The sequence below is a fragment of the Coloeus monedula genome (assembly GCF_965178545.1).
Source record: "Coloeus monedula genome assembly, chromosome: 6".
Taxonomy (NCBI): Eukaryota; Metazoa; Chordata; class Aves; order Passeriformes; family Corvidae; genus Coloeus; species Coloeus monedula.
In genome coordinates, this window is record NC_138786.1 from 56,291,261 (window position 1) to 56,314,681 (window position 23,421).

General features: G+C 47.1%; 1 protein-coding gene across 1 annotated transcript; it reads left to right on the forward strand.

Annotated features, from left to right (window-relative positions):
* Positions 1-1,356: 1,356 nt before the first annotated feature.
* INF2 (inverted formin 2) lies at positions 1,357-23,021 on the forward strand (the record flags this gene model as incomplete). Its single annotated transcript, XM_082283227.1, has 5 exons — positions 1,357-1,400; positions 19,615-20,023; positions 21,364-21,479; positions 22,023-22,182; positions 22,984-23,021. The coding sequence occupies exons 2-5, from the start codon at positions 19,630-19,632 to the stop codon at positions 23,019-23,021; spliced, it is 708 nt and encodes a 235-aa protein (XP_082139353.1). The 5' UTR covers positions 1,357-1,400; positions 19,615-19,629.
* Positions 23,022-23,421: the final 400 nt, after the last annotated feature.

The window sequence follows — 23,421 nt, forward strand, 5'->3', positions numbered from 1 at the left end:
GGTCTCATTTTCCAATTTGAAGTCTCAGAAGTACTCAGCCCTGTGTTCTTACCCTGTAACTATCCTCCAGTCGCCTGTAATCACACTCAGCTCGGCTCTCACTGGCTTGCAGCAGCCCTTTGCAAAACACATTACCAGTTATCTCCCCCCTCCATGATTTTCCCTGCCAGGTTTTCTCTGGATGGCAAAGCTGAGTGGCTCTGCCTGAAATCAGAACCGACTCATGCCCCTAATGCCTATAGGAGACAGCACTTCTGACCCACGAAGGGAAACAAACTTTTCCACCAAATTTTCTCCACGTGGCTGTTAATATTTAGCTTAACTCCACTGTTTCGTTGCTCGTCTCTAGAGCTGACATGTTTTACTAACAGAAAATGCATCCTTCCTCCCTGCTGGGTTGGGTGGTCCTCTGTGCCCACTAACTTGAAGTACCACGAGATATTACACTTGTACTGACTTCAGTTTTAGGCTGTATCTGACAAGATGTTTACATGGTGATACACTCAAAATCGGTGAAAAATACTCAAATATTAGCTTTACTAACCCGGTGCAAAGTACAAGATTGAAGCACTGGAACGGCTACCCTGGGAAGCGATTGAGTCACCATCCCTGGCGGTATTTAAAAGACATGTCGATGTTGCACTCGGGGATGTGGTTTAGTGGTGCGCTTGGCAATGATGGGTTAACGCTTGGACGCGATGATCTTAAAGGTATTTTCCAACCTAATCGATGCCATGATTCTGTATTGAAAGTGAAGTGCTTAAATTGCAAAGACCAGGGTGCCGGGTCCCTAGAGGAGGGCGCAGGATCCCTTGGGTCTCTGACCGCCTCGGCAGCCTGTCCCCAGCTTTCGTGATTCCCCCCTCAACTCCCAGCCCCGGGCCGCGGATCCAAACCCCAGGGCTGGACTGAGAGGGTCCCCGAGCCGGGCACGGGCTGCACCCGCTCACACCGGGGCAGCTCGGGCTGTCAGACGGCTCCGGCCGGGGCGGGGGCAGCGCTCGCCTCCGGGATGCCCGCGGGACACAGGAGGAAGGGGCACATTGGGGACCCCTCCGTGGTGGGCAGGACCCCTCTGCGGCGAGGGGGACGCAGCACTGGCTCCGCGGAGAGCTCTTCCCCGGGGATGATCTGCCAGGGCGAGACCGGGACAGGGGAGCGGGGCCGCCAAGCGAATACGCCCGGCAGCACACGGGACTGGGGCGGCGCAGCAGAACCCCGGTCCGGGCGGGGACAAACTTCCATGGCGGGGCCGGTCCGGACCCCCCGCTCCGCCTGCGCCCCGCCCCGGAACCGGGCGCGGCTCCCGCGGGCGGGCAGAGCCCGGCGGCTGCGGGCGCTGGCGGAGGGGCGCTGGCGGTGAGGGTCGCTGCCGTGCCCGCCGCACGAAAGCCGCCGCGGTAAGGCCGAGCTCCGCCGGGGGCGATCGCGGGAACGGGGTCCTCTCGGTCGGGAGAAGTTGGGCTAAACCCCCCTCCCGGGGCTGCAGCCCGGCTGGGCATCCCCGCGCCCGGCTGTGCCCCGGTCCGGTGAGACGGGGCGGCTGAACGCGGAGGAAGGAGCTCTCCGGGCCGTAGCTCGGCGGGCGGCTCGAAGCTGCAGGGAGGGATGGCTGAGCGCAGGGGGGATGGAGGCGCGACAGCAGCAGGGAAGTGTAGGTGGGACCCGGTTTGGGCTGCAGGTGTGGAGCATCGCTGGGACGGCGCTCCTGCTGCCGCTCTGATGGTACACAGGGGAGGTGGGAGCCGGTCCGCGTTGCAGATGCAACAGCGCGGTGTATAGGTGGGATGAAGTCTGGGTTGCAGGTGCGACGGTGGAGCACACAGGTGGGAGCTGGTCCGGACTGCAGCCGCAAACACACCGTGTAAGGGCTGCGTGTGGTTCGGGTGGCAGGTGCTGGATGTAGTTTGGATCGCAGGTGCAGGCACAGCGTGTGTAAGTGTGACGTGGTCCAGATTGCACGTGTGGGTGCAACGTGGTGCAGGCTGCAGGTGTGATGTGCAGGCGGGATGTGGTCCTGCTGTGCGTGGGGCTGGCAGAGCATCTCCCGGCATGGTGTGGATGGCCGGTGTGCCTGCGTCTGGGCTGGGCCACTTTGAAGCTTTTATTTTGAAATATTCTGTTATCCAGTGGTTTTCAGACACGGTCTCCCAAGTCCTGCCCGGTTTTCCCACATAGTTCTCTCCAGCCTCATCCTCCCTTTTGCTCAATAACTCGGCAGTGATTAAATGGCTTCTTGCAACATCAGCATACAGAGCTGAATTCCAGAGCTCGTGGGCGGGGAAGGAGTGCTCAGACACACTGCTCTTAGGAGAAATACCCCGAAACAGTGTTCCTGGTCATCCCTCTTCTACCTGATCAACGCTGTGAACTTTCTGTTCTTTTTCATGGATTCTTAAGACTGAAGAATTTTTCTGGGTAAACACAGTTAAAAACACTTCGGGCTCCATGGTAGACTGCAAGAAAACTTCTGGCTTAAGTTAGTTGAAGAGAAAAGTTGGAGTCAGCAGAGTTATGGTAAGGTTGCCATCATCCTATTGAACTTGCTGAGAATTTGGGCTGTCTGGCCACTAATCTCATTTCTCTTCCATCCACTTAAGCTTATTTTTCCACTAAACAGAGGCTGCCAAAACTAGAGGGCCGGGGGGAGGGGATCGCAGGAATCTGTGAGAATATGAGATTTTTTTTTTTCCTGTTACTTATAACAGGGTAAGTTAATAACCCCATTCTAGGCTGTCATCCAAAATACTGCTCAAAAAATGCAAGCAGTGTACAAGACCCATTGTATAAAAGATAATCTAAATGTAGGACAGGAAGAGACCTGGCAGGTCAGCAAATCTAAACACAGAATGATATTATGCCTTATTGCACACGACTGTAATTCATTTGTTGCCAGTCTTCTGGGAATAGGAAATTTCAGACATTTACTGAACTGATATTACAATTTTTTCTCCAATATGTGGCTTTCTCTTACTTTGTATTTGCACTATGACTTCTTAGTTCTCCCAGTCTGATGCTTCTCTCTCTTATCAGTGTAGAAATAGGAATTGCATGCTTTTCTCTTTACTGTGCAATGCCAAACGAGCTAGAACTTGCTGTCTGCTTTCATGAAGCAGGCTCCAGCTTCTGCTGATCCCTGGCAGTTGTGAGCTGGGCTTCTTAATCTCCGACTTCCCTGTGGATGAGCAGAGCTGCAAGGCTCAGAGGTCTGTCCTGTGCCTCTCATGCTTTGACACCTCACCTAGAAATAAATCCCTCACCAGGTAGGTGCTGCAATTATCATCTTCTTCAGGTTCCTCCTGTCCTGTGATGGGGGTGGGAAGCTGGGATTTTCATCTCCAGGTGTCCATCTGACTTTTGTTTTCTGCTGTCAGCTCTCATCGTATTCCAGCCATTTTATTAATCCCATTTCTATTGCATATCCTCGTGTTTTCTGCTGGTTCAGTATGCCCCCAGCTTTCTCCCACTTGCTCTGTCATGAAGGGAGAAGTTAAGTAGAATGGAGTGTTTCTCACTTTCAGTAGTGACCCCTGCCAAACTCAGATTGACCCCTTCCATTTCATTGTCTGTCTAATCCTTCTAGGTCTGTGCCCTCTTTATTTTTACAAATTTTTGTCTTTTGTTTGTAAACTTCTGATTTCACTGAGCTGCATAGCAAGTGGCTTCAGATGTGTTGTAGCTGAACTTTATCCCTGTCTTGTGTGCCAGGTATGCTGGATAATTTTCCTAGAGCAGCTGAGCAGAAAATTTTTCTTACCAAAAAAAGCTAAGTTGCATTTTGTCCTTCTTTCCACCTGATTTACTTCCATGGCATCAATTATTAGATGTAAGGTTTTTCTGCAGTGATTATTCTGTTGATGAGGGATGTTTAATCCTACCACTGTACTGTAACCAGCCATGAGTAGAAGATGGGTGTATTCAGCAGTGGGCAGCAACACAATGCTGCAGACTGGGCAGTGAACAACATTCATCGAGCTGAAACAGCTGAAGGAACTTCAGGCAAACAGTGCTCATATCTGAGCTCAGGTTAAGCTTGCAGTTGAATATCCTCCTTAATATTTGCAGTAAGGTCTATCAATAATGATTCAGAGAAAATACCATCAAATCAACAAAGCCAGGTCATGGGGTCACACAGTGGCGCTGAACAAATCCAGCTCTGCTCAGTCCAAAATACTGCAGTGGGTGCAGATAAACAGGAGTTATTCCTGCTCCATTCATTAACATTGTATGTTGCTTTTTATATAACTAGGTGAAAAATCGCTAAATATTTTGCAGAAACTAGATACAACTCTGCAGTGTGATACCCCTTGTGTTCAGTGCATGACTACCTGCTTCTGACTTAATATATTATAATCCCTTTGGCATTATCCACCAAGCTCAAGTTTATTCCAGTGTTTCTCAGCATTGCCTGTGCAGCAGTTTATCATACCATGCTCGTGAGCTTGGTCTCGCAGAGGCTGCCTTCATCTCCCAATGGCCAGAAAAAGCACTGAGAGCACCAAATGCTGCAACAGAGCGGGCAAATGATCTGTATTTTAATTTTTCAGAGATTTTTCAAGTCCTGTTCTGTCAACTGAAATGCTAGGAATGAATTGAGGGATGGAAAAAAGTCACATCAAATTTTGAGCCTTGACTTTCTCCTTCTAACAAAGGGCAGCTTCATGCTCACAGGTCGGGTGTGGGGTTGTCACACCATTCCAGTGGTTCCAGATCTGCAGGCATGCTTTAGGAACTGGAGTGAAGCACAGATTGGGAATGTTTAAAAAAAAGGCTTCTCTACATTTGGGCGACTTCTCAGTGCCTCTCAGGTTCCTTGTCAAGGGTGAATATTCTCTGGCTCCTTTTTCCTAGGAAAAGAATAACTAATGAGCAACAGCCAAGCTTTATGATTGCTACCAGATAATGTCAATGGCAGATGAGCTGATTTTATGAAACTGAACACGGAAGAAAATAGAGGTGTGGGGTTCAAGCATGAACCCCTGAGTCATAGCCTGGCATCTACAGGAGTGCCCGAAATTAAAAGTGGTTGTGTGATGTGGCAGATGAACATTTGTTGCTGCTTTGTCAGCCAGCCTTTCACATCTGCAGAAAGCATCAGGAGAGTTTCTAACAGCATGGTGGGGTTTGTGTTTGATGTAATGAACACGTACTGTTCACGGATTCAGCTGTTTCTACTATTTTGATACCTGAGCTGACATTTCAAAGTGCTGGGAATGCTGAAGCCACAGATCAGTGAGAACCTTAAGCAAGCAATAGTGTTTGCAAAAAGCTCTGTAGCATTTGATGGTGTATTTCAAGGTCTCTGAAAACCCAGTTGAGCTGATAAAGAACACCAGACAAAGCCAGAAAGGAGGACTGAGAGACAGTGGATGAAATTCTCATTCCAGCATTGGAGTCACCCAGCTGTTTCCCAAATGGTTAATGACCCTGAAAGAGAGAGCTGACTTCAGAAGGGACATTGCTCCAGCACTGTGTCCAGTAACACAAGTACAGGCAAAGGAGGAGCTGCCAAATGCTATAGTTGGTAAGGCCTGATGTCCAGCTTGGCACGGGTGTAGTAGTTATCACCAGGTGGTGCTACTTGGCATTGACTTCCCACTTGTTATTCTTGCCACAACCATTATTCAGCTGAGGTGTGAACAGTATTCATTTTGTGGAATGTGTGAGGGCAGACGAGGGATTTGGTCTTTGCATTGCTGCTCCATTAGGGTCTGTGAGCAGGTGTCCCCAGTCACTCCTTGGTGCTGAGAGGACTTCCCCACAAGGGACACCAGGGAAATTTCAGCTGATGGTTTGCATTGCTGCTCACAGAGTACACACAGGCTCTGTAACACTGATTTCACCCCAAATCCAACTTGCAAAGCCTTTTGTTGCCTCTGGTGCTCCCAAGCTGATGGCTAATGCTACCATAGGACATCACTAGTGGCAGCTGGCCACCTTGGAACTGTGTGGGTCCCCACTTTTCCAGATGGGAGAGCTGAGTCACATTTTAACAAGCAAGGACATCAGAGGAATTTGGAGATCACTCCAGGAAACTGTGGGAAAGGAGGCATCCTGCAACCATAAAACCTCTATATTTAGTTATACTTTAAAGTGGAAAATGTTGGTGATTTTGCCATTTCAGAGGTCAAATGAGCTGCTCTCCTGTCTGCTCTGCACAGAGCCTCTTCACAGGGAGCCATGGCCACCTGTGCCACCCCTTCCCTGTGTTCCTCAGAGGGAGGGAGGGACATGCCAGCCCCACTCATGTCCCAGGGACTGCAAAGTGAGCCCTTCCCTTGCTGGAGGCACAACCTCTTCCCAGCATTCCCTGGCCAGCAGAGAGGATGAAGGGAGGGAAGCAGCAGTAGCCCCCAGGGCAGCAGCAGAGCCCCTTTCCTCTCTCCAGATCAATGAATGAAGTTGGCATCATCCTTATGTATTTATTTATTTATTTATTTATTTAAATTTTATTTATAACTTTGGTGAGCAGCTCTGCTTTTGTCAGGCATCTAGGGCATAACTGTGTTACCCTCTGCTCCATGAGTTAAATTGTATTATTTTTAATGAGGCAGCTATCTCCACAGTGCTTCTGTCCTGCTGGTTTCCCCTTTCTGGGAACTGTTTGCTCCTCGCCCGTTCTGCTTTTCTGTGAAGTCATTGCTGAGCATTGGCTGGAAGCAGTGAGCTAAGCATTAGCTTTATTTTCTGACAGAGGCCCCAGTTGGAAACAGAAGTTCCCATAGTACAAGGCAGCAGCTTTTTGTGAGCAATGCTGTTCTTCCCACAGCCTGCCGAGAAGTCAAACTGTGGCAAATCGACTCGTTCCACCGTCTGGCCCAGATCAAGGTTCTTCACCTAAAGAAAAGGATAGCCCCTGCTGCCAAAGGATTTACTCCCAGGAGTGGGTGCAGCCCAGGGGGCTGCAGGAGGAGAGGCAAAGCCACACAGCCCTCCCTGGACCCTTCCTTATGCACCAGCTCATCTCTTCCATCTGCACTGCAGTGCTGAGCCCATTCCCTCTGTCCCAGCGGGTCCCTTAGCGGCACAGGATGGCACTGGGGAGTTCTGGGGTGTGGCTCTGGGGTTTTGCCCCCCTTGCAGCCCACAGTTGTGCACTCTGGGCAGCTGCCTCCGCTGCATCAGCTGTGTGAGTAAGCCTCCCTCCTGCCCCAGAAACAGCCACAATCTCCTCTGTGTGTTTCTAGCTCAGAAAAGGCTGATTCATTCTCTGAAGCAGATTAATTACTTCTGCTATTTAGAAAAGAAAAAAAAAAAAAAGAAAAATCCTTTAGGATTGGTCGGCTTAACTTTCAACTGTGTGCACAATGCAGTAAAGCAAATCTGCTCTGAGCCAGAGCAAAAAAGTTCACAGAATAAGAAACTGGGGGTTACAGTATTTACCTGGCATGTCAGCAGTGGGCTCTGCAATTTAGGAAGTATTTGTGTCTTCTTCTTGACTTATATGACAAATGGTGCAAATTTGAGCCTGCCATGAAGGTGAACTGGGGAACAAATGTTTTTATTCCCTGATACATTTTATAACTTGTTCTCTTTCTGGTTTGTTTCATGCTGATGTGGCAGCCAGCTCCCTGAGTAGCTCTCATCTGAAACCTGGCTGAGCTGCTCCATTTCTCCCTTGGAAGGCTGCTTTCCAGCCTGCCTGACTGTGCTCACTTGTTTATGCACTGATGGGCTGTAGTTCCCCATTTCAGAACAAGCAGTCCAATATTCATGAGTTATTTTATATTTACCCAGTCCTGAGGCTTCTTTCATAAGCCTGGGGATAAATCCTGGGTTTTGTTGTTTCCATTACTGGAAATGGACTGAACCTCCACAAACATTACCAAGCCTTAAATAAGGCCTCTATTTATCTAGAAAGGAAGGGAAAGTACTTAACACAAAGCTAAATTGATTTACAAGCCTGTAATTCCCAAACCCCTGTTCTGATAACACTTGTAAGCAAGTGTTGAAGCAAGCCATATGTGTAGAGATGAATCACGTATAAAATTATGTCCTAATATTCTTTGTGTATTAACTTATCAGACAAATATAGTGATTTTCCTCTTGAAGGTTAATGACAGCCACATGTTCAGCTGGCATAAAGCACTGCCACTCTTTGGACTATGCAAACCTGCAGATATGATTGAACAACTGATTTCTTTGCAAAGAACAAAACAGTATCACTTGTTTCTAAAGTGATAAGAAAAAAACGAAAAAACTGCAGGTATAGTAAGGTCATTTTGACCCAGCATGAGACTTTCCCATGATCCCCAATTGGTTGGGCCATACTAAAATCTCTTCACATTAATACCAAGACTAAGTTAGAACTGGAAAGATAATATCTAGGAGGACAATTTTAGGTCCTCTCAAAACAGCTGGAACGAGTACTGTAGCAAAATGAAAGGTTAAGCCCGTTAATATTTTAGGATTACTGCGTTATAAAATAGGCTCTTCAGACTTTCCTTACTCAGCAATAGAGAAAACAGTCTGAAGGCATCTTTGGAGTGGATTAATGTTGAAATCATGCTAATCCAGCCTTCTTCAAGCATTTATTTTAAACGGCTCAAATGCTTAACTTCTTGAATTAGCAGCTGGGCAGGTTCTCTGGTTACTCTTAGTAACGTTCATATTCACACAAGTGCGCTGGAAAGTACCTGGCAGTATCTGGGGCTGTTCTCCTTAATGTGTGCAGTACGTGCTTCGCCCCTGCCATTAGGAATCCTGGCTATGGTCAGCTTATCTGAACAAAAACACTCAGGATGTTTGTGTTTGGGCTGTTCACCAGATGAGATACCAGCTGCTGTGATTCATCAGCAGCTGAATGGAAAAGCTGATCTCGATAGAAGGGAATCGCATTTGCAACTTGTTTGGAGAACAGCTGGAAAAACGCCTCCCCCTTCTGTACTATTCTGGTGTCTTGGTAGCTTTGTTCAGAGGCGATGTCTGCAAATACAGGCCTGGGTAGCTCTTTGGCTTAGTGGTGCCTTCGGCCCTTTCCTGTGGACCTCCAGCATCAAATTGGTTTCTAGGGAAGAACTGAAGATCTTCATCCTTGTGCAGGTGAGGAGGGTTTGTGCTTGTGCTGCAAGGATACAGCCAAACCCTGGACAGGACCTGCCTGCCTCTCTCCCTCCGGGGCAGGGCTCAGAAGGTCTTCTTTCTGTAATTACATCTCCTTGCTGCTGCAGCACCAGCATGTGTACCAGGGAGCAGAGTTCAGCCACCATGGCACCCTTAATCCTGGCAGTGCCTAAGCAGTTTCCCTGCAGCCTTAGCACGGGTGCAATGTATGTATGCTGGATAAATAAACAAATATCAGGCTTCTTACCCAGCCAATACTTAGGAGCACATACAGCCTTTAGAAACCTGTACCTGGGTCTATGCTCTGGGCAGAACCGCTGTTTGGGGTTTTGGCAGAGATTTTTGTCGACACCTTTCCAAATTAAGCTCCAAGTTCCTCACAGTTAATGGTTTAATCTCCTCAGATGGAAGCACCCTCCCCTAAACAGGATGTTTCTTTCTTGCAGAAGCTTCCTACCAAGACAACTGCAGAGCAAATGTTACGGATGTTTTAAGCAGATCAACCCCATTAGGTACAAAGTTCCCGGAAATATGCCACCAGCAGTAGCAGAGTCCTTTATTTTTTTATCTGAAGTATTCATCAGATAAAGACTACTTCAGAAGGGGTTTTTTTCTCCTTTTAGCATCCTCTAAAGTGAATGCATTCAGCTGAAAAGCAATTGGAGAGCTGGTCTGTGACAAGAGAGCTGGAGGGATGTCAGTCTTCAAGGAGAGTAGAGAAATTCAGTAAGAGCCAGCAGCAGTCAGATTTGCAGTTCCTGTCTTGCTCCTGTGATTTCCTGAGGATGCTCAGATGTCTCTGCTCCCCAAGGAGGGAGCAGACTGGCTGCTGTCACTGTGCTCTCCCAATACCTGGGAAGGTCATCGTTAGTTCACTCCGTTTGCATCCCAGTAGCTCTTTTGGCATCTCCTGCTGTCCGCATGGCACAAGGTTGTGTTGCAAAAGCCAGAAGCCTTGGGGGCAGGTGGAGGATTTGGCTCTCCCCCTAAATTTTATTTTGCTGTCCCCCTAAATTAATAAGTCTTCACCTGGCTTCAGTGCCCTTTCAGCACTTTGTTTGACACTGGTCCTTCTGGTTGCTTAACTCAGAGTTCAGTTCTCAGATGAACAGAGAAATTGAATTATCCAAATTTATTGCCCTAATTTTTCCATTGTAAACATTTGGTTGTTTTCACTGGCCCCATAGGTACCAGAGTACCCAACAAAACCCATCATGGGGATGCAGAGGTGAATATTGCACCTCTGATTCTTGAATACTGTCTGTGCTGCTGTTTAGTGATTTAGAATGGAATGATACGAGGCATTTTAGGCAGGATCACCTAAAAAGAGCCATTGCAGCAGACCTCTGGCTGGCACAGTCTCCCTGCCAGCCCGAAATGAGCTGGGTGTCCCCTTTCCAAAACCCTTGACATGACTTCTGTGAAAAGCCACTGGCATGGGAATAAATTTGTCACAGAAACGTAGAGCAGCGAGAAGACACTGATTGCTGTAATTAGGAATAATCTAATTCCTAAAGGCGAATGGGCTGTATTTATGTCTGTTTAATTGGATTCCTGAATTTGTGGACCGGCCATGTGGGCAGTGAAGCCATTGCGCTGTCATCCAGAGGCAGCAGAGTGATACACAGAAAGTAGAGGGTCTCAGCTCTACTTTACCTTATATGGAACTAAACTCTTAGTTCTTGATGTAATCTGTTTGATTTTGGTGTAGTTACAATTCAGAGAACCACCCAATCAACTGCCAGAAAATTGGGGTAAAATTGGGTTGATTTGCTGGGGGAAAACCATTTACCCTCTCTCTGAGCAACTTGAAAGTTCATGTCCATGCAGCCTGAGAGCTAGTTTTCCTGCTTTTCAGCCTGATTTCTCTGCTTCTGCTTTTTTGCTTTTGGTTTTTTAGGGGTTTTTTGGGTGGGGGTTTTTTCATGTCAGAAATGATGGAACCTTTCTAGGAGGAGAAACATTTCTGGAATTTCTCAGATCCAGGCTTCAGATGAAACCTGATGGGATCTGACTGATAACCTTTTACATTGCTTCCATGGTTTTCAAGGACAGGAGTTTGCACCATCACAATCCTTTCTTTGCAGGATTTTTTTTTCTCTTAAATTTTATTTTATTTCCCTAAAACCTGCTGTGAGCCTGGTCCTATTCCCAAGAACCAGATTATCAACTAATCTTTTGAGGACTTGGGGATTACACTTCAGGAGTGCATGCAATGTAAAGAGACATTCATTTGCTGTTGTAAAACCTATCCTGAATTAACATTAGTCTTGGGTTGCATGGACACACCCCCAGAGTGTTTCCTATGGCAGGATGGAGAATTATGCAGAGTCATTTCCCTGGACATTACATTGTTATGGTGTTTTAATTAGAAAGCACGTGAGCAAGTTGATCTCTTAAAGGCCAGCTGAATTTGGGCCAAAGGGCAGACAGATCAGTGTATTTCTAATACTGGTGGAGCTGTGCTCGTGTACACAAGGGTTGAGTTTCCCACCTAAGGCAGGAAGACTCTTGATGTGGGTTCCAACGTTTGATCTGAGAGGTTCAGTTGAAGGTAGAACCTCACAGAGTAAGAAAGAACATTTGAAGCCTAGCTGCTACCCTGGGACAGGCAGGAGGCCTATGCTGAAATGGGCCATGTTGAAATATTCACAATTTAATAATGACTGTGTTTCAGTTAACACCTCCTGAGAGGCTGAGTGGATGCGTTTTGCAGCTGTGGCTCACAAACTAGTTTTCACATGAAATGTCAACCAGAAAGGCAGAGAGACGTTTTCTGTTAAAAAGAGCTTTTAATGTCTTCAGAGCCTGCTCAGCCCATAAAAGCTGAAGCTCAGCAGGATCTTAGTGGTGCCCGATGAGAGCAGAATTCTTGTCATCGAGCCCCTGCCCAGAGGACACAGCCTGAGCTCCCAGCCTTTGCTATGTGGCTCCTCTCCCAGGGTGGGCAGCCTTGGGTTAGATATCCTCAGTATTTTAAGCTGTCCTGGTTCTTCCAGCATTGCAAAGACCCCTGACATCTTGCACTGTTTAAAGTTCTGGTGCCACAAAGCTGGAAAACCCAGCGCAGCTTATGCAAGATGCAAGGGGCTGTCCCCACCCACACCCATGCTCTCCGTCCCACCACCCTGGCCACCCTGCACCCTCTTTTATCCTTCTCATTGTTTTTCCTTTCCTTTGCCAGATCATTACCCTGCTTTGGTCATTTCCCTGCTTTGAGTCACCCCGTGCCAGGAGTGCTTTTTCATACTGGCAGACAGACATGAAGTGGGGGCAAGGCTCCCACCTTCCCAGCCCAGGGGGAAGCGACACCCTCCCAGTGACTAGCACAGGGTGAATGAGAGGTATGACAGATGACATGCAAATACCTTCCCTGGAGGCTATAGAAAAGTCACTTCCTTGCACCTTTCCAAAGAGTGGTATTTGCATACTATACACTGACATCCGGTTGAACTTCCTCAGAGCATGCGATTTGTAGAGACACTTTTTTGGGGATTTACACTGTGTTGACTGAAGGTTGTTTGGCAGAGATGGAGAAAAGGAGCTGGCTGGGGAAGGGAGGGCTCACACAACTGGTCGAGAAGTATCCTTCCATGTAGGAGAGACAAGGGAATAATTTGGCTTCAGCTCTGAGGTAGGAGTTCTTCCCTCTGACAGTTTTCTATGTTCTCTTGGCATCCTGTGGAGGTTTTTAAAAACATCAACAAAAAGAAATAAAAAAGGCAATAAAAGGGTTTTGGTTCTCATATCAGCTTGTGTGACAGCTTCCCACAGAGCAGAAGTCAGGAGTCTTAGAAAGTTATCACTGCACTGTCCATGTTGCTGGGTAGCAGTTTCTGCTCCTCACATGACCCCAAATGATAATTATAAATTGCATCTCAAAATGCTGAATGGTGCTGGAATTGCTGGCAGATGGAGGTGCTGCCTCTGCCCTGAGCATGTGGGCACTGGAGCAGACCAGTCTTACTCCCAGTCAGAGTTTTCATGGGATCTGGACCTGAGTCCCATTCCTTTCTGGCTGGAGGCAGGATGCCCCTCTGGGCCCCTGTGGGTCTGCTTACAACAGCACTAGGGAAGGATCAGGGTGAAGCATTGGTGGCCCCTTTGGTGGAGCACAGCTGGGGGCTGGCACCCCCTGCATGGGGCCAGTGCTGCCCACCACCTCACATCCTTCCAGCGTGAAATCCTCTGTGCCTGCCAAGGCCTGTGGGAGCATGTGAGGGTGCCCAGGGCTAACACCCACCCTGGAAAGCTCCTGATACTGCTTTGTCTGACTTGGCACTCGCACAGATAGGCCAGTTTCCCCCCCAGTGGCACTGGCCATTGCAGGAACGAAATCTGACAGCTGCACCAGTCTGGTTTAAACCTAGCTCACCACGTTAAGGGAAGTGGTTATTGTGTCTTCACAGTTACAGTACCAAAGGGTGGTTTCAAGCCCATTTGAAGCTAAGCTCGTGCAACCTCTTGTATAAGTAAGGGTTTAGAGGCCGCTGAAGGTCCTGACATAAACATCCTTGAGCATCTCACTTGAGCTTGATTTGTTTGTGGTCCTGTAGCAGCCCAATGAGATATTTATTTATTTATTTACTGTGAGGAAGAAGGCACCAGCAATTTTTTTTTTTTTTAGTGGTGGGGGTTAAACCCGGTGTAACCCCACTGCTACCATATTGGACACATTTACCAATTTTGTGAGACATCACACAATACTGTAGCTTGTATTTGCCCAGGAGAGAAAAGCTGTGTTGGCACACAGCATCCTGATAGTGGTGGATGGGACTGTATCAGGACAACATTTTTTTCCTTTATTTGTGAAAGAATAAGCTATACTGGAAAAACAGATACAAATTTATGCCAATATGGCCACTCTTTGTCTATGCACTGAAGCCCTTCTCTGGAAATTTGCTTCCAGCAGAAGCCATTGCCAGCCCAGTGCCAGGCCCAGTCAGAGTGTGGATGGCAGAGCTCCTGCCCACCAGCTGTAGCAGGGTGTGTGTCCATGCTCCCTTATTTCCTGAAAACAAAATATTCCCCATAATGGTGCAGCACTGCTGAGGTCACAGCCGACCTGGACTATGTTGTGAGAGCTCCTGTAATCTGTGCCAAAGCAAAGCACAGTGTGCCAGAAACCTCATGAACTTCTTCAGTATTGAAGAGCAAGAGTGGGCACCCATTCCAAAACCTTTTCATTTTTTTAAGCATAAATCACACATTCTGGCCTCTGATACAGGGGAAGATCAAAAATATGTAGATCCAAAGGCTGCTGAGTCTACTGGCCATGGCAGCAGAAGGATGGAGCAGCACTTGGTTTGCATGCTGAGGCAAGGTCTGTTGTGCAAACCATGCCTTTGGTTTGCTCGCCTGAATTTCCCACCGTGTCCTTACCCTGGGAGACTGAGAATGCTGCTGGTTCCTAGAGACACTAAGGGGCCCACACCAAGGGGCCAGGGTGGTGTCTAAAATAGAGATTTGTGGTTCCCTCACACTCGTCTTGGTGCATGGGAGGGTGGTTTGTTAGCCTGGATGTAGGTGAGCTCTTCCGACACTGCATGGGAAAACAGCAGCACAAATGAAAGCAAAAGGAGAGGTGAAGGAAACACATCACGCTTCCAGAAGTGATTTTGGAAAGCACAAAGCCAGGATGTTGTTTCATTTTTAGGGACTGAGTAGTCTGACACATTGCAAAATACAAAGGCTTGGCATATTCCCAGCAGCAGAGTGAAAACTGGAACTACCCAGAAGCAAAACCTGTCATTAGCAGTCAGCCAGGCAGAACGGGCTCCTGAGTGCCAGGAACAGGCATGGAAGGGAGGGGGACTGAGCAGCATAAAGGAGCTTTTCTCACCCCAGCAGCATTGTGGAGGGAAGCAGAGGGCTGTGAGGGCAGCATGTGGGATTGGGATGCTCCCAGAATTCTTGAAAGGGCAGCTAGGAGCTGCTGTTCCCCCTCACACACCAGCCCCTATGCCCTGTTCTACATAGGCAGTGAGTCTGCTCCCCAAAAAATCAGAATACTTTTGACCTGCAGTTTTTCTCCCTTTTGTTTTCACTAAATTATACTTAGCTGGCCTGAGAAATCTCTTTTTATGTGTCCTCCCCAGTCCTTGCTGTGATCCATGTCGTCCTGGAGGCACGTAATAATTTAGACTGAAAGCTGGGCTGTGCAGCTCTGTTCTCCACAGCTTCACAGGATGGAAGAAGTATTGATGTGCCCTGATTTATCTCCCACAGATGTCATCTCTGTAGGAGTGGACTTGAAGGACAGAGAGGCACAGAAAACTGAATCTGGGAAGCACCTGATTCAGAAAGAAATGAGGAGGAAATTTTATGGACCAGGTTGGATGGATGCAGGGAACATTCATTCCAACTTTGCAAACCCAGTGGTCCAAGGAGTTCACACCATGAATTGTGGTGTTGCTATTGCCAGGTGCAAGAGCACAAGCCCTCAGGATGGCTTTATGTTTCCCAAAGGAATCTCCTAAAATTAAGAGTACTTTTGCATTGATGCTGCTTTAGACCTTACAGCACCTTCCAGTATCTGAAGGGGGCCCACAGGGAAGCCAGAGGTAGACTCTCCATCAGGAACTGTAGTGATAGGACAAGGAGTAATGGGTACAGATTGAAAGACGGGGACATTTTTTACTGTGGGGTGGTTAGACACTGTAACAGGTTGCCCAGGGAGGTTGTGGATGCCCCAACCCTGGCATCCAGACCAGGCTGGATGGGGCTTTGAGCAACCTGGTCTGGTGGGAGATGTCTCTGCCCATGGTGGGGGGGATGGGACTAGATGATCTTTAGGGTCCATTCTAACGCCTTAACATTCTGTGATTCCCCATCAGGGCTAACCAGCCTCTGAGCGTGAGAAGACAAGGAGAGGATTGCATTTAAGACACGTAGATGTGGCACTTGGCAACATGGTTTAGTGGTGGGCTTGGCAGTGCTGGGTTAATGGTTGTACTCAATGAACTTAAAGGTCTGTAGTCTAACCTAAACGATTCTGTGATTCCTTGTGGTGGCTGTGGGTGTCCCTGACACACTGTCAGGATGTTCCCAAGGGAGCAGCACCCAGCCCCAGTGCTGAGCAGGCAGCGGGGGAGGCAGAGCGTGGGTGCTGCAGGCATGGTCAGACACAGGGTCTGGGGACATTGCTTCCACCATCACAGCCCCCCTGTGGCCTGGGAAACAAAAAGCAAAGCACCCCATGCCCTTCTGCTGGCAAGAGGTGAGATGTATTCAGCTGTCCTGTCTGGTTTTGTCAGGGCACTTTCCTTCCCTCAGCCAGTGTAGTCTAAATAGCCTCTGTGAGCCAGCCAGATAGATGTGTTCCATTTCAGTCCTTATCTGTCTCACTTTGCTGAGATCATTTACCTGCTAACAAGCTCCTGTGGTCAGAGATAAAAGGCAAAACCAGCAGCCCTTTAAGGATGTAGCTGAACATCTTTGCAACACTTTGCTTCATGGAAAATATGGAAAGATGTTGTATTCACAATATATCACTCATATCTGTGTTTGTAAACAGATTTATGACACCATCTGCAGTCATACTGCCATCTCCTCCATATTCATTTCCTTTCCATTTATATAGCACAGCTCCTATTTGTTTTATTCCCTTTTTACAAGTATACATTAGCTACCTTTTTCCTTTCCTACAAAAAGAGTGCACTCTCTGTGGGGAATAATATTTAATCAATCCAATTTGTTCAGTTTAGTGCATAAAAACACAGGCCAGAACTGTTTTGAGAGGTACCTGCCTGGTTCTGTTTCTCATCTCCTCACATCTGTGTGGAACAGGTGGGAGGGAAGGATAATTCAGAACAAATCTGCTGGTAAACAGGATGCTCTCTCGGTATTTCCTGTCTCCTGTTGCACTGGTGGAGCTTAATTTTCAGGAATCAGCTAAGCCTGAGGTCAATATTGTTACTGTAATTTCTCTGACTTGCTGTAGCTGATACAATATAATACAAATACAATATAACGAGGCATTTATACATCTGGGAGCAAAAATCCAGCCTGCTTTGTTATCTGTCTGGATAAGCAATGTTTAGTCATGTTCAAATTAAAAAAGTGATTTGCTGTGTATAAAAAGAAGTCCCACAAGAGAAAGGGAGCTTGCAGTTGGCAGCCACTTCTGCAGCCCCTCAGGGTGACCAACACACAGGTCAGATGGTCCTCAGCACTGTCCCACACTGAAAGTCCAGCTTGACCCCAGCACTGGAAAGGGATGGCTGGGCTCCGTGCACAGCATGGAGGAGAATTTGACTGCAGGTGCACCTCTCCAGCCCCATGACTGTAGATTTGCAGTCACCATGACTGGTGAGACCTGTAGGTCACTGCCCCATCCCCAGCGCTGTGAACCTGGAGCAGGACACTTTTGCTTCTCTCCCTCCAGTGAGGGAGGATTTCTGTTCTCCTTTGCATCAAGCCTAACCCAAATTCCTGGGCTTGAATGCAGGGGAGGGACTGGGGTTGACTACTCCCACCAAGAATTTTACCAAGAGTGAGTAAGGGCTCTGGGCTGCAGGGAGTGATGACGAATCTTGGAAACTCAAGCCTGTGCTTTGGCAGGGAGGTTTGTTTGGGGATTGGTTGCGTTGGTTTTTTTATGGTCCTTTTTATCACTTTTCAGCTGTACAGTGTGTTCTCAGATGGTATATTCACCACTTCATGGTTTTGGATTGTGACCATCATTTTTTCAGCTAACAGAACAGGGAGCAACTGGGTGCTTGGCCAGCTTCTTTCCCACTGAAGCAAAAGAAAAGTCTGCAGAGCTCTCTAAATGGATTTTCTGTCACCATATCCTGCTAATTCCTTCACCCCTGTGACCTCTCAATGCAGACTTTGGTGCTGTGAGCCGCCAGAGAGTCCTGCCATCACATTTTCTCAGGGAAATTGTTCGAGTTTCCTATCCCATCACCCTTTGCATCTTTCCAAGAGGCATATTTAGGCCTATAATATCATGCCTATCACTAATCAGTGAGCAAAGCTTTTGGCCGTTTATTGGCGAAGGGGAGATTGCCAAAATGAGTTGCTGGGAAAAACAGAAGCTGTGCGGCTCTGATTCAGAGAAGGAGCCAGGACCTTTCTCAACAGCTCAGTCCCCAGGAAAAATCACAAGGCAGGCTTTAAAATGTGTAAATGGTCCATCCTTTATCTTGACTTTCTGGAAAAAAAAAAAAACCTTCAAGAGATTACTTAGTTTAGATTTTTCAAGCCTTTTCTCCAGTTGCTGCTGGGCTAGAAAGCCTTGTGCTGGAACTGGGAAGGGAAAATGAGACTCTCCCATAATCCCTTCAGTCCCTGAAGTGCTGAGTTTTGGGGCCAACTGTCCCCAGGTTATTTTGAGCCCTGTGCAGGCTCAGCAGCCCAGGGGAACAGAAGTCCTGGTGGTGTGGCAGGAAGGGGAGGTAGCATCAATGGCTGGATTTGGGTCCAGCAGGTTTATCCTCTTTTTGTGGGGCAAACTGTCATCTCTGGGAGCAATTCAGCTTTAAAACAGAATCACAGATTCATAGAATATACTGAGTTGGAAGGGACCCACAAGGATCATCAAGTCCAGCTCTTAAGTGAATCGCCCATATGGGGATCAGATCCACAGCCTTGGCATTATTAACACCATGCTCTGACCAACTGAGCTAATCTCAGTGGCCAAAACAATTGCATGCAGCTTTGAAAAAGGACCTGCATCGTATAACTTGATCCCTGTGAGTCTGAAAAATAATAATCCTGCCTAAAACCATAAAATCTGGCCCCAAAAGTTACACTTGGCTTTGCAATTTCTCTGTTCTAAGTCAGTTCCTGGCCTTCCTTGCTGCTGATGGCCTGGCTGGACATGCCATGTACTCCAGGGAGACGGGCCATTACTCCCCATCTCCAAAAAGGTGCTCTGCTGTTGTCATAGCCAGCCTCCTGCTGCTGTCCCTGCACTCACAGCCTGTCAGGCTCTCACGTTATCAGGCATAAACACCATGTGTACAAACATATTTGCTATTACAGCAGACAAGAAGGGATTAAGTGAGTGCTATAAAATTAACCTCAACATCAGTCAAAAGAAACAAAAGTGAAAAAGGAACAGGGCAATCAGATGCTCTTATAAGCAGGATATGCTCAAAATGATTCCTCCATCCCATTACAAATGCTTAGAAACTGCACAGCCTCTCCAGCACAGTGAGATTTTGAAGTGGTTTAATGGGCATTAGGTGTTCAGAGCTAATAATGCTGCTTCCAACCTTATCCTTTCACTGCATGAAAATAGGTAGTGACAATTGACTGGTGTAAATTGGCTACTTTTAAAGCTGTATTTGCTGGCCTGGATGTGCTAAAAGTCTCTCCACAGAGTCTTCAGAGCCTGAATGTAATTTGTGTGGTTAAGGTGGGGATATATTGAGTTTCTTCAACAGAGGACTGGTTCCAGCGTGTGCCCTGCATGCTGGAGATCTGGGACCTGCTGTAGTTGGGCTTTACATCCTGATTACTGAAGAAAAAACAGGGCTGCTCCAGGGATAGCTTTTGATCAGTCCAGACAAACGTCTCACTTTGTCTTTTCTTTTTCTGCAGAACAAACCATTCACGATGTCAATCAAAAAGGAAGGTGCCCACAAGAAGTGGGCTGCCCTAAAGGAGAAACTTGGACCCCAGGAAACTGACCAGTCAGAGGCCAACCTGGAAAATGCAGAGCCAGAGCTGTGCATCCGTCTCCTGCAAATGCCCTCCGTGGTGAACTACTCCGGGCTGAAGAAGAGGCTGGAGAACAGCGATGATGCCTGGATGATCCAGTTCCTGGAGCTGTCCGGGCTGGACCTCCTCCTGGAGGCCCTGGACAGGCTGTCTGGGCGAGGAGTGGCCAGGATTTCTGATGCCTTGCTTCAGCTCACCTGCATTAGCTGTGTGCGAGCGGTCATGAACTCCCACAGAGGCATAGAGTACATTGTGAGCAACGAGGGCTACGTCAGAAAACTCTTCCAAGGTGAGAAGACATCTTCCTGCTTCATCCATCACATGCAGCATTGGGGGGCACTTTCTTGTTCTGTATCCTCCTGCCCTGCACCAGGCCTGTTGGAAATGGTTGGTCGCGACTGATTAATGAGATTGTTTTCTTCTTTAAAATAATACGGCTGTGAAATCACATTGCCTTTGCCACCCCGTGCTATTTCCACACAAATATTGTCATAGTTTACTGAGGAGCTGGGGATAAACCCAGCCTTATCTGTGTACTGGCATTGGAAATCTTTGACCCTTCGGTTGTCAGCAGACATTTGCTATTCAGTCACTGAGATCCCCAAGGGCAGAGGGAGAGGAACTGAAAGGGCCTGGAGTCTTGTAGCCTGTAAAGAGGAGGGAAAGTGGCATGTTTGGACTCCAGAGAGCCTGCTCTCTGTGCTGCTCACTCTGCTCCTTCTGGAAGATGGTAGGTAGCAGCACTTACATTCTCCTGCTAGTCACTTGGCTCGTTGTTAACTTTGCAATTCATCAGGGCATCTCCTAGAACTTATTGTACAGCACTTAATGGTGCTGGTGCTGGAAGGATAACTTCTGTGCTGCTCCAGAGATTGCAGCTGTGCCCAGAAACCCTTATTAAGAGGTTTTTAAAATGCATTTAGTCTGAAAGCTGGCTTATTTCCCTCTTCAGTTTTGAAGTCCCCTTCCTTCCTCTTCACCATGCATTTTCTTAGCCTGTGTGAAATATGGAGCTGGCATTTTTGTACTGAGAAAACAGGAGGGGTATCCTGGACTTTTCAGTGTTGGAGCTTCTTTGTGCTCTAATACAGGAAAAATACGAGAGTCTAATGCACTCCCTCCCAGCTCCCAGGGCTCACAGAGCGAGAGTAGCACCAAAAGGGAATTCATGGGGACCCATTGGAACAATTGGTCTAACTCATATGCATATTGAGCTTTTCTGCACTAAAAGTAAGAGTCATTAATCAAAGAAAATGGTTCATCTGCTGTTCTAGAAAACACCCATATGTGAAAATGTGAAATAAATTTTGTGAGTGCTGAAAAAATCTTGGCTGCTGTTGCAGCATGTCACTGGGACATGAAAAGATGAATAACTACAAGTTGCACCAAAATGCCAGTGGGATACCTGTAGCATTTACCGTTCCCACTAGAAGTTACCATCACATAATGCTATTGGGATGGGATATTTGTATGTTAAGATATTTTTCTTCCCATCTTCCATTGTAATGGGTCCCCTCCTTCAGTCTCTTTTCTATCACTGCTCATAATCCATGTAGCAGAAGACACTGAGATTCAGAACATTAATGTCATTATAAATTCTGCTTTGTTTTGTTCTGTTTTTTCCTACAGCACTTGACACAACTAATGTCATGGTCAAAAAGCAAATATTTGAGCTCCTGGCTGCACTGTGCATTTACTCATCAGATGGCCATGCTTTGGCTTTGGATGCCTTGGACCATTACAAGGCAAGTGTTCGGTTAGAGCAGGAGGAATGGCTCAGCTTTGATCCATGCAGGCAGATCCATGTACCAGAGAAAAGGGTGGGAATGAAGTTTATTTTGCATTGTTTTGTAAGAGAAGCAGGGGTTTATAAGGTGAAAGCTGTAGGAAATTTTTTGTGGTCAGCAGAAATCTATGTGCTGTTCTGTGACTTGTGTGAACAGATGACTGCCAACCACAAGGTGCTTTCTGGCAGCAAAACACCACCAGATCAACAGAATAAACAATGCCACATCCACATGTTTCACTGCCCATGAGAGCAGGTACATGCATCAGTTATCAGAAAGCATGAAGGGATCCAAGAGGTGTTTTCAGTCACTTTCTCTGCCAACCAGACCCTGCTCCATAATGGAAAAGTACTGCTTTTACCTCTCTGTTCCTGTCCTGTGCACAGTGGGATAAACTGAGTGTTTCAGATGATAACTCCATCTAAGAGCCTGCACTACAGTCATGGGCATTTATGTCTATATAGACTATTCTTGCCATAATATCACTTGTGTTACCAACAGAGTGTGAAGAACCAGCAGTATCGATTCAGCATCATAATGAACGAGCTCTCCAACACAGACAACGTGCCATACATGGTGACACTGCTGAGTGCTATCAATGCCATCATCCTGGGGAAAGAAGAGCTAAGAACAAGGACACAAATCAGAAATGAGTTCATAGGTAAGGATGTTTGTTGCACCTTTCCCTGGAGAAAGTCAGTTACCAAACTGGTTATTTTCAGATGTATCCCTAAGGTGCCTGAAGAGGCTGGGAAGCAAAACTGCAAATATTAATTCTCATCTTTCTTTTGACCTTTATTCTCAGCAGCCTTTCTGTCAACAGATTTTTTTTAACTTTGCTGCTTTCCCATAGTTTTGATCTCTTCTGGAATCCCAGCAGCACCTTATCATTTGAGCTTCTTCAGAACATTTCTATAACCAACCATCTTATGTGGCCACATTTCCATATATTGCTACTACTTGTAAGAGTTGATGAAGTTTCTTCACTCTGTGTCTACTCAGTTGAGCCACAGAGGCTGTCCCATGATTCAGAAGTTTTTTCCAATGGCTTGAATCCCAGGATCTTAGGTACCATTGTTTGGATTCACCTCACACACCGGGTGCATCTGAGTTGGTGAGCGTGGGCTCCATTTCTCTCCATGGAGATCAAGGAACATTTGACCGGATCAGACTGATTTTAGATGTCTAATTTGGACTGAGGTCACTCATGCCCTAAAAGTGCCTGTGTCCCTCAGTAAGTCTAGGGGGATTGTGCAGTGGTTCACACAGGTGCTGCAGATGTGTACTGTGGTGTCTCATCATTTACCCAATGACTCTACCTACTTTGATAGATCCGTCTGAAGACATTTTCACTTTTTCTCTCTGCAAAAAGTGTTTATAAGCATAACATTATATAAAGATCGTAACAAATCAGTACCAAGTGGGTTATAATGCAACTGTATCTATTTTTTTCACCTGCCAGGGCTTCAGCTGTTGGATGTTTTAGACAAGCTAAGGTAAGGATCTCTACTTACATTTTTTTAAAAATGCGATTCACAGTGAAGTAGCTGTGGAAACTTAATACTTATCCAGCCTCCTGTTGTGTGAAGTGCAGTGTGCCTGGGTGGAGTGGACCACGCTTGTGTGCACCCATTCCATGGCAACTGGAGGCATTTGGCCAGTGTTAAGATGCTCTTGCCAACTACGGTGTCACGGGGACAGCTGTTGGCACAGATGGCATGCACAGAGGCTCTGGGCACAGATGGAGTAGCAGTATCCTCATTGAGGCTGTTTCAGACTGAACCTGAAGCAATGCTGTGGGCTCACTGAGCTGCTTACTGTGTTCAAAACCACTTCACTGCTGCTGTTGGTCCCAGAAGCATCCAGCTAAAACAATTTACTAATGCATATCTGAATGTAA